This window comes from Rhinolophus sinicus, linkage group LG13, assembly GCF_036562045.2.
Source record: "Rhinolophus sinicus isolate RSC01 linkage group LG13, ASM3656204v1, whole genome shotgun sequence".
Classification (NCBI taxonomy): domain Eukaryota; kingdom Metazoa; phylum Chordata; class Mammalia; order Chiroptera; family Rhinolophidae; genus Rhinolophus; species Rhinolophus sinicus.
Genome location: NC_133762.1, coordinates 17,070,545 through 17,081,235, shown reverse-complemented (window position 1 = coordinate 17,081,235; position 10,691 = coordinate 17,070,545). Strand labels below are relative to the sequence as shown.

At 62.3% G+C, this 10,691-nt stretch overlaps 1 protein-coding gene across 16 annotated transcripts in view; it reads right to left on the bottom strand.

Annotated features, from left to right (window-relative positions):
* Nucleotides 1-2,309: 2,309 nt before the first annotated feature.
* The window catches only part of KCNQ2 (potassium voltage-gated channel subfamily Q member 2), a 47,856-nt gene continuing 39,474 nt past the window's right edge, over nucleotides 2,310-10,691 (bottom strand). For all 16 annotated transcript variants that reach the window (XM_074318046.1, XM_074318044.1, XM_074318045.1 and 13 more), the window contains 2 exons: nucleotides 8,725-8,848; nucleotides 2,310-7,770 (listed from right to left, as the gene is read on the bottom strand). In XM_074318046.1, the coding sequence (XP_074174147.1) occupies nucleotides 7,039-7,770; nucleotides 8,725-8,848 (856 nt within the window). In that variant the 3' untranslated portion in view covers nucleotides 2,310-7,038. The remainder of the gene's footprint in view (nucleotides 7,771-8,724; nucleotides 8,849-10,691) is intronic.

Sequence of the window (10,691 nt, the reverse complement as noted above, 5' to 3'; positions counted from 1 at the left end):
CTTGCCCATCTCCTCGGCTGTGCCAGGTCAGGTGCTGGGAGTGGACAAGGTGCCTTGTGGGACCCAGGTGACAGCTCGGGAGTGAGGGGGGACATACAGATGGTCCCAGAAACCAGGGTGGCTGAGTTGGGGGACTCCAGAGGGCAACTTAGTTAGGGCCCAGCTCCACCGTGCGATCTGGTCACACCCCAGGCAAGTTTGGGGGCCACATCCTGTCCCTCCACTTACCTCTGACCAGGGGCACCCCAAGCTCTCTGTGCTTTGGTTTCCTCCATTGAACAATGGGGTGATTGGTGATGATACCTCATGGGTGATGGTATGCATGCCATCATAAGGGAATGGGGTGCATGCCTGAGCGGGTACGTGGCCACGTGGGCAACACACAGAGAGGGCAGGGAAAGCTCTGGGCATGTCAGGGAGCAATGGGGACCACAGGGCCACAAAGAACCTAAAACGCCTACCATTCCCTGCATTGCTCTGCTCATCCTGCCATCAGCTGGCAACCAGTATCTGGCCCAGGGCCTGTGAGCGCTTCTGGGAACAGAACTGGGACCGGCTTGGGTCCCCCAGGGACCTTTCTCTTGCTTTCTTGGTGTGGAACCCCGGGTTTAGCTGGGCACGTGGCACCCAGTATAAAGGCTCCATTTCCCAGTCTTAACCACAGACTGACTGGGTTCTGTGGACGTAAGTGGAAGCCGTGTGTGTGTGTGTGTGTGTGTGTGTGTGTGTGTGTGTGTGTGTGTGTGTGAGACAGTGTGCCCTTCCCCACACCACCTTCTGCTAGTTGGAATGCAGGTGCAATGGCTACACTCTGCAGCCACACTGGCCCATGTGGTGACCCTGAGGAGGAAGCCATGTCGAACCGAACAACAACACAGGAGGGTCCTGGGTCCCCAGCACCACAGTGCCACCTGCCACACTGGTCGAGACAGGCTCCCTCTGGACTTGTAGACCATGAGAGACAAACATGAGTCTATTCTGTTGAACCCACGGTATATTAGGGTTTCTCTGTTAATCACAGCCAAGCCCAAATCACCCTACTCCTAGGTGACAGTTCCTAGAAACAGAGAAACTGCTTGGCACAAAAAAATAAGGTATCCAGTTCAAACACTGCTATGGGGAAGCAGATCATGACATTCTTCTCCCATGGCCATGGGGAGGGAGGACAGAGGTGGGCTCCTGCCTCAGCCTCCTGCACACAGCATGGAGAGGCTGCTAGAGAACTCCCAGAGTGCACTGGAGTCCGGGTTTCACGGTCCCCCCAAACTGCTCAGAAATCAGGTAGAGTGAAGTGTGCCAGCCCAGGTGTCTGAGGGCCATGCCGGCCGTGGTGGGCCCCCGAGCTCACAGCAGAAGTTTCCAATGTCCTGAGATGGTTCTGCAGCCCTCGGTCCCTTGGCTCTAGTGGGGATGGGCAGGGGACGCTGGTTAATGCTGTGAGTGAACAGAGGTGAGCCCAGCCTGCAGGCAGGAGCCAGCAGCGCCTGGAGCACAGCCTGGTTCTCCCCCAAACGCAGTCACCCCAGCCCAGAACTTCCTGGAAGGCTTGTAACACAAAGGCTTCTTGTTGGTGGCCCGGGTCTGCCAGGCCCTCCCTACCTCCAGGACGTCTGTGAAGGGGCTGGGTGCCAGTCACCGGTCACTACCTCTCAGGCTGCTGAGCCCTGCTAAGTTGCTCTTATAGGTTATGAACCCCAGGGAGCCCCGGGAGGGTCTGGTGGGGACGGACTGTCTGGACGGACAGTCTGGAGGGCAGGGGAGGCACAGCCACTGCAGCTCAAACCCACACAGCTGGGCACTTGCCGGGGTCCCTCCCAGGGAGATGGAGGGGCGCAAGATGGAAGAGGAGGTGGGTACAGTGATAGGGCAGGTGCCAAAGACAGTAGGGAGTGGCTCTGAGGACAGTAGGGCAGGATGCCTTCCCCAAACGCTGGTGGACCCCTGTGCACAGAGCCCATGCCCAAGGACCAGGCTAGCGTTTCCTGGGGGACCCCGAGGCTTCTGTCCCAGGACCCCAGCTGCTCCTGACAGCGGGGAGAAGGGTCACAGGCAGCAAGCCTGGGATGGAGGGGGTCGGGGGGGTCGGTGAGGAGGAAGATCTGTTGTTCTGAGCCATCAGTTGGGGTCCTTTGTTATGGCAGCGACAGGACACTGACAAAGCCCAGGTCTTGACCGTGGAGAGTGTGAGGCCCCCGCCCCCCCACCATGGGAGCACAGTGAGCTCGTGGAGTCTGTTGATGTCCCTACCACGAGCCTGTGCCACAGGCCAGCAGCCCCGAGAACGTGAAGAGGAAAGAGGTCACACGCTGTGCAGGTTGAATCGCTGCTTTACTAAGTGCACAGGTCTACTGGGCACCCGAACGCGTCCCTGTGGCAGTAGAACTCTCCTGAACTTTCCATGTGCGTCCCTGCCGCCAGATGCCACACCCGAGGTCCCTGGGAACCTGCGCTGGGCCCGTTGTCACGGCACAAGCATCAACCTGACAGTGAGTTGAGTGAGTCAGCATTGCGCTGGTCCACAGAAAACTAGATTCATTCCTGGGCGTCTGTCCCTAGAAAGCGACAGTGTGCGGCGGCGACACGGTCACGGAGAGAAGGCCTGCTTGCTACGGTACAGGGCACACTGTGCTCCAGTGTGCGGCACACGCAAGGCATTATGAAATATTCTTTGGAGCGTGAACGAAAGTGCAAAGACAGCCAACAGCTCAGATGGGGAGACACAGCCAGCTTCCGGCTGGTGGTGACAAACCATCCGGACGGCGCAGGGAGGGGACGCAAGCGGGTTCCAGGAGGACGTGCGCTTGGAGCCCCCAGCAGGTGTGAAAACTGGTGTGAGGCCTGCCGCCACTCGGCACCTTCTATGGAGCTGCTCCTGCAGGCCGCGGACAGGACAGGCCGCCGACGCGGGGTCTGGTGTTGGGGCCTGGCAGTCACCAAGGGGGCATGGGGTGACCTCCGTGAATTCCTGTCAACGCGCATTAAGGCAACTTTATGAAACACGGTCAGAGCTGTATGTGGGGCACGTGGCAACGAACGCACCCCAGCCTGGGAGCCCCACCCCCAGGAGGGTCCCCTCCTATCTGGGCACCTGATCTGCCTGTCCCAATGTCCTCCACCAGCCATGGGCACCCACTCAAGTGTCCAAGACAAGGCCCACCCAACTCTTCCCACAAATGACCTTAGAAGGTGGTAGAGAGGGGTCTCACCTCCAGGAGCATGTCTCACTCTCTACCCTGTTTCCATCATCACCTCCTCCTGGGGTCTGCTGTCAGCCCCTCCCCTCACAAGACGGCAGACTCGAACGACCAAGGGCCCCAGTCCTGCACGCTCCAGAGGCTACAGTGCCCTGGCCTGGGCAGCCAGCTTTCCCAGGTCCCTTGGAGACAGGAGCGGTGTGGGTCCCCACCCCCCCTTCCCACCTCCTTCAGGAAGCCCTCCTTGGTTGTCTACTTAGTGCTTGGCAGGAACCCAAGTGGAGCCTGTCCCTGGGGACAGGAACACAGGAGGGAAGCTGGCCTGGGACACCATCCCCAGGACACTAAAAGCAGACAGCCCCCCTGCAGGGCCCCCCAGCCTCCCTGCCCCACACGTCAGTACATATAGGCAGGTGGCAGGTCTGTGCACACCACCTCTGAGGGCAGCAGAGGACCACATCAGTCAGGGAAGGGGTGTGTTGTTCTGGGCCAGTGTGCACTGGGCACCGAGGGCATGGAGCCCCGACGGCTCAGAATTGGGCCCGCAGGGTACAAGGTGCCCCCAAGCCCTGCACGGTGGGTTCTCAAGGTCAAACCATCCCTCTTCACACTGCATTCGTTTCAAGGGCTTGTGACGTCGGAGGATGTGGATACTGCTGTTTTGTTTGCTCCTGCAGCCTGAGACCCAAGGGCAGGTGGCTGCTCCCACCGATCTGTACATTATTTACAATTCGGGGTGAATATGAGATAGATACAAATGCCAGCATTTCTACAAAGGCCTCCCAGCGCCCACCAGCCCTCTCGGCTTCCGGAAGCGTCTAGAAATGTCTCAGAGCCAGGTCCTATCCACAAACATGGGGGCAAGGGCACCTGGTGTAAGGGTATCCCCTGCGCACGGATGGCCGGTGAAGGGGTGACCCCTTCTCTCCCATGTTCACATGTCAAATCCACAGCCACAGGGTGGGGGTGGCGGGCTCCAGCCAGGTGAGGGAGAAGGGAGGTTAAAATAACGCTGAAGATGCGTGAGGCTGCCTGGCTGCTGATGCCCTGGGCTCTGAGTCAGGTGATTAGGGGCGGGTCTCGGCTCTTCCTATTCTGGACATTCGGCCCCTATGAAGCAGCCCTCGCAGCATGGGGTCCTGAAGCCTGGGGCGGCTTTCAAGCCCCCAAAGTGGGCGGTGTTTGCTGAGAGGGCAGCTGTGGCCTCCTGTAAGGAGGGTTCATGGGGGGAGGCAGGCCCAGAGGGAGTCCTCTGCCACCTGGCTGGGGTCCCCCCATCCCTCAGGCAGCCCAGTTTGAGGTTTCATGTGGACAGAAGAGGGAGCTGTTGGGCCAGAGCACACCAATGAAGACAGGACAACATACCACCTGGCAGTGACAAGGCTGGGCCATGGGCCAGGGGGACACGGAAAGCCGGCCAGCACCCCAGCCTCACATTTGGACACCCCACAGGTGACAGGACCTCCCAGGCCCAGCCCACGCTGTTTCTGGGCATTGGCCACCCAAACGCTCTATGGCTGCCCGACCAGCTGTGGGGGTTGGAGGGGGATAGGGCACATGGGACCCAGGAGCCCAGGACAGCCAGGACACCCTAGGCTTCAATGTCCCAGGACCGGCAGTGACCCCTGAAGTCCTTAATTCCTAGTGACTTACAGCAGGAAGAGCCAGGGTGAGGGGTCAGACATGGGGCCGCCAGAGTTAGAAACACGCTATGTGCATATGCGCAAAGGTGGGTGTGAGCATGCGTGTGTGCCTGAGTGTGCACAGAGCATGTGTGTGGGGGGTGCTGCATGTACACAGGTGTGTGCGTGAGCACGGGTGCAGCGTGGGCAGGGGGGTGTGCTCCAGCTAACACATACGCTTGGCCTGGGAATGTCGGCTCTCAGCCACACTCGTGTCACACACACACCCAACACAGTGCACAAGCTTCCTGAGGAACATCCAGCCTCTGTCCTGTCACACTTCTCTGAAGACAGGGACAGGCAGTGGACGGGCGCTGTGGGACAAGCGCTGCTCAGGCCTGGGTCTGGGGGCCCCGAGAGGGAGCCTCTCCCCCAGCATCCCTTCAAACCATCTCCCACGCAGCTGTGGTCTCCTCTCTCCAAGGGGCAGAGATGTTCCGCAGCAGACTTCACGCCCTTCTTGCTGAATGGGGCACCTGACAGTCTAGCCCCACCCCTTCCTGTTGCCACCTCAGGGACACCTGCGTCTGGCTGAGCTGCTCTGGGGACAGGACGCACGTCACAGGCCAGCTCCCCCTGTCACCAGAGGCACACAGCGCATGGAGCAGGTGGGACAGAATGCAAACCTCTCTGAGGTGGGGGAAAGGCTCCCCTCCCAGCACGAGATCCCACAGGGGACACAGTTCCTGTTGCTGGTAACCAGTGCAGGAGCAGCCCCGGGGAGCTGGTGTCAGATGTAGGCGCTCAGCTGCTGTGCCTGCCTGGTGCCTGCAGCTGGAGGCCCTCCCACGGGGACAGACAGGGAGGTGCAGACCCCAGCCCCGACCCCCCCAAAGGGAGCAGCGGGCAGGGTGGCCACTTGCCTGGGTCACTTCACACCAGCCACACCAAGTGCCAGAGGTGTCTACACTGAAGAGACTTTGAATCACCGCGGAGGTGGCTTAGCTGGGCCCAGGCCTGGCGCACACGGGGTCCCTGCCTCAGGGGGTGCCAGCGCCAACTTGCTGTTCTGTTACCTCAAACACCAGGCTCCCCACATTGCCTGCCTATGGGCTCCCAGCTCCAAGCTGCTGCCCTTCGGGCTCAGGTACCAACGAGAGGAGGGTGGGGGTGGGTTCCTGCTCCCCAGAGACCAGGGTAGGGATGGGTGTCCATGACTCCCAAGACACCAAGAGGCCACAGCTAAGGGACCGGTCAGTGGAGGAGAGCGCGTGGGGACGGTCAGCTCCAGTGAGGACAGCACCTCCCACAGGACAAAGCTGCCTTGGCCTCTGGACGGGAAGGGGCCTATAATGACACGTGGGGGCTTTGAAGGCTTTTCCCAGTGCTTATATATCGTCCAGGCCTGGCTTCTCTCAGGGCACCAAGGGGGATGCAAGAAGGATGGCGTGCGAATCTGTCACCACAGCCCACCTAGTCCAGGGACCCTGCAACAGAAGCCCAGCCCAGAGCAGTGCCCCCAACTACCCAGCCCGCTCCCACACTGGGTCTCTAGACGATAGCTGGCCACAGCCCGGTGACTAGCGCCCGGCCAGGGCCGAGCGCGCCCACCCCCAGGTCTCCTGCGGCCAGGACAGCCCCCAAGGACCCCCTTCCAGAAGCCTGAGGAGCAGGCCCTTCCCACGAGGTCCAAGAGTCACCATGTTCCTGTGTGGTCCCGTGACCTCGCCCCTGCTCTCCAAGCCAGGGTCTTGCACTTAGGGCTGCTTTCCATCACAGACACTCAGAACCCAGGGGGAGGAGAGGGATGGCGCTGGCCGCTGACCGGCGGATCGCACAGGTGGGCACCCAAGAGGCCAGGGGGCATCGTCCCAGCCGTGCACATGACATCCTCAGGGGGACAGGCCTGCCCCTTGCTGGCGCCCCCTCAGGGCACTGCTCTGACCCCACGCCTCTGCATGGCTGCCAGGGGTCTGTCAGGGGCCTGTTCTCGGCCACCACCCAGCCCTGCACACATGTGGGCCAACGGTCTGCAGAGTGAGCACAGCCAGCCTGGCTGCCCCTCGTTGGGAAAGAACTTTTGTCACCCTTCACTATGGAGACCAGAGAGCCCCCTCCTGCCCGCATCCTGCGTGGCACCCACCATGTGACTCTAAGAAAAGGCCCCCAGGGTCCCACCTCAAAACCTCAAGGCCAAGAGTCAGGGAGAGGCCGCAGGGGCCTCATTTCCGGGGCCCGGCCCAGCCCACATCACCGAAGGGGCCCTCGCCTGTGGCCGAGCGCGGTGGCGGCCCGCATGGGGTGCAGAGGTCCGAGTCTGTGTCTGACTCCCCCTCGGCAATGTAAGGTCTGACTTTGGCACAGGGCGCGGCGGCCGCATAGCAGCTGTTGAGGGCGTCCAGGTTCTCCTTGGACTGGGAGATGCTGAAGCCACTGAAGGAGCGCTCCAGCTCCTCGTGGTCCACGGACGGGATGGAGATGGACGTGTCGCTGTCCCGCAGTGCGCCCTCCTGGGGCCGGCAGGCGGGGGCATCCTCGTGCCTCAGGAACTCCGCGCTCGCCCGGTGGCCCCCGCCATAGGCAGACAGCGAGCGCTCGTGGGCGGGTGGGGGCGGAATGCGAACCAGTGGGCCGTGGTCCCCCACAGGCGAGGTGCCCTGGCCCGGGCGTGGGTGGCCCTGCTGCTGCCATGAGGTGGAGGGCGGGCACTGGGCTGGGAGCGCCACAGGGGGCGCCGAGAAGTTCTTGTGGCCGACGGAGCTGGTGGAGCGGACGAGCTTGACGATGCAGCCGCTGCGGTCGCCCTGCTCGCGGCTGTCCTCGGGGCTGTGGTACGGAGGCGCCGGCTCCGGCTCCTTGGCTCCGAAGTACGCCTGGGTCTCCGAGGGCGGGATCCCCATGCGCTGAGTATAGATGCTCACCAGGAAGTCCAGCTTCTTCTCCATAGACAGCACCTGTAAGGGAGGCTGCTGGGGCCGCTGCTCCCGCACAGGTGGGGGCACCCGGGCTGCTCCACGCACAGGTGGGGGCACCTGGGCTGCTCCCCACATAGGTGGGGAACCTGGGCTGCTCCCTGCAGAGGTGGGGGGACTTGGGCTGCTCCACGCACAGGTGGGGGCACCTGGGCTGCTCTCTGCAGAGGTCGGGGGACTTGGGCTGCTCCCAAAGATGGGACCTCGGCTGCTCCCCATATAGGTAGGGGGACCTGGGCTGCTCCCTGCAGGTGGGGGACCTTGTCTACTTCCCAAAAAGGTAGAAGCATCCAGGGGGCTCCCCGCAGAAGTGCAGAGGCAGCAGGAAGCAGTCCCAGCAGCAGCTCAGCCTCTGACCCCACCTGTCACTGCGTGTGGCCTCAGGGCTTCAGAATGCCGGACCCTGATGCTTGCCTGGGCCACGTTGCTGCCCACCGTGAGCCCACCCCTTGGAGCAACCTGCACAGATGGACGGCACCGCCTTTCCCTCCTTGGCTCCCAGAATCAGAGCCCAGTGGAGGGCCTTGTGAGTGGTTTCTGAGGACTCGCTCCCAGGAGAGGGCAGTGGGGACAAGGCCGCCAAGTGTGAGAGAGAGCCACTCACAGGCCTCAGTACGCAGCGTCCCGCTGTGCAGCGCCCCCTCCAGGCAAGGGGACGGGGCACAAATGGTGCTCCTGACCCTTAGGGTCTGCGGCCCTGAGGGTGCAGCTGCAGAAGGTGTCCAAGTACAGCACCCTCAGCTATGAAGGGCCCCACGTCCCCTGAAGCTTGTGGACCCCACCTGCAGTGTCCATCTCAGATACGTCAGGCTAAAAGGCTGGGCGGCGCTGCCCCGCCTGTCCCACCTGCTTCTCCACCTTGCCCAGGTGGCCCTCCCCGACCTGTCCCACCTGCTTCTCCACCTTGCCCAGGTGGCCCTCCCCGACCTGGCCCACCTGCTTCTCCACCTTGCCCAGGCGGCCCATCATGCTGGGGTCCTCGGGCAGCTCTGCCTCCGCTGGGCCCTTGGTGCGGTCCTTGTCGGTCATTGCTGGGCCCCGCCCCACGATCTGGTCCACTCTGCCAGGAAGAGACCCCGCCCCCTAGCATGAGTTCGGGTGGGTGTGGCGGCCGAGGCCCTCTCCTCCTGGGCCAGGCCACAGCCCCCCAGATCCAGGCTCCAGGCAGAGCCCAGAGTCAAGGGGGCAGCTGGGTGCCAGGACAGATGGGCGCCGGGCGCCTGGTTCTCACCCTGAGCTCTGAGCCCTTGGGGTCTGTTACCCGTTCACTCCATTGCAGTGGGCTGGCACATTAGTGAGGAGTAAAGTAAAGGGAACTGGGGTCATTCACCCCTCAGTCCCCTGCTAGACCTGAGCCCCGCCCCCCACCCTGAGCTTTACTCCTTCATAATGTGTTACAACCCTGGGCCCAGCTGGGGCTGGTGGGGACAGTTAAATGTCTGCAGCAGCCACAACAGAAGCAGGAAGGACGTGCGGCTCCGTGCACCAGGACGGGGAGCGAGGGGACACAGAGCAACACAGGAAACTGCCCATGTACAACCAAAGGAGGGGACAGACAGAGCCACTGCGAACCAGAGAGAGGGTGTGTGTGCATGTGTGTGTGCACATGCGTGTGAGATGCAGAACACAGCTATGCTGACCTCCAGCGAGGCCATAGGTCCTGAATGCTGACCAAAGGAGATGGAGGCTTCCTTTGGGGAGGGGACTTCTGTGTGACCATTGAGGTGTTCCCCGACCCCCATGCTGAACAGGAAGGGCCACTGAAGGGCTCGGCAGGTATGTGGACGCTCACTCAGAACAAAGGTCCCAGCTGTCTGGCAGCCGTGGGGTCAGCGGCTGTGGACCTGCCAGGGTGCAGCTAAGCAGGATGGTGACGCAGACCACAGCCACACAGCCCCCACCTCGTTTGTGGCCTGGAGCACCCTGCACAAAGGTCACTTCTCAAGTTTGGGGTGCAGGAGGATGCTGCTCCCACAGCCCGGCAGGGGCCGTGTGAGCTGGGCAGGGCTGCATCTCAGTCTCCTTCCTGACCACAGGGCTGCCCTGACTGACGGAGGGCAGGGGGCTTGGGTGATTTGTTTCCTTCTGTTGCATGAAGCAGAAGAGGGGTTCAGGCTTGCGTCAGCCATGGTGCAGCCTCCTCATGCTTCATGCGGGGCTTCATGCTGGACTCATGCGCGCAGGGGTGGCGTGGGGGACCCTCAGGCTTCAAGCAGACCCCAGTGGAGAATGGAGGGCGAAGGATTCTCTGGCGTTTCTGCGTCCATACAGCCCAGGCACAGGTGCTCAGCGCCTTTGCCCCCTGCCACATGACGGGCTGCCTGCATGGCTGGTCCCCATGGGGGCCTGAACCAAGAGCTCAGCCTGAGAGGGTCCTCTGGGAGCCTGGGCCACCCCTTCCCCTGGGCCTCAGGCTGTTAACCCCCAGGTGACCAAACTGTCCTTCTGGCCCGCTCTCTGAGTGAACGTGTGTGCCCTCTCCCCGTGGTGACCCAGGAGGCCTGGGGTGCTCCGAGGACCAGCAGGACCTTCCCAGCTCATGGCTCTGAACCATCCCCAACAGGAGTGTCCTTGGGGCTGGGGGACATGGCAGAGCAGGGGACCCAGAAAATACCATCTGGGGCTGCCCTGGGTCAGGCCTGCTCCCCCGGGACCTCCTCTCTCCTGGGACAGCTGCCAGGTGAGATGCCCGGCACACAGGCCTCCAGGACGCCCCGGGCCCCTCTGCGCCCCAGCTATCAGTGCAGCCAGGTACATCCCTCCTCACCCTCAGATCTCTGCCCTGGGGGCTCCACTCTCCCTTGGCCAACCAGACCTGCTGGAGGAGTGGGATGGGTTACAGTGTCCTCTGAATGGCCCCAGGACGAAGTCTGAGTGTGCTAACTCACCACCTAAGGGTGCCC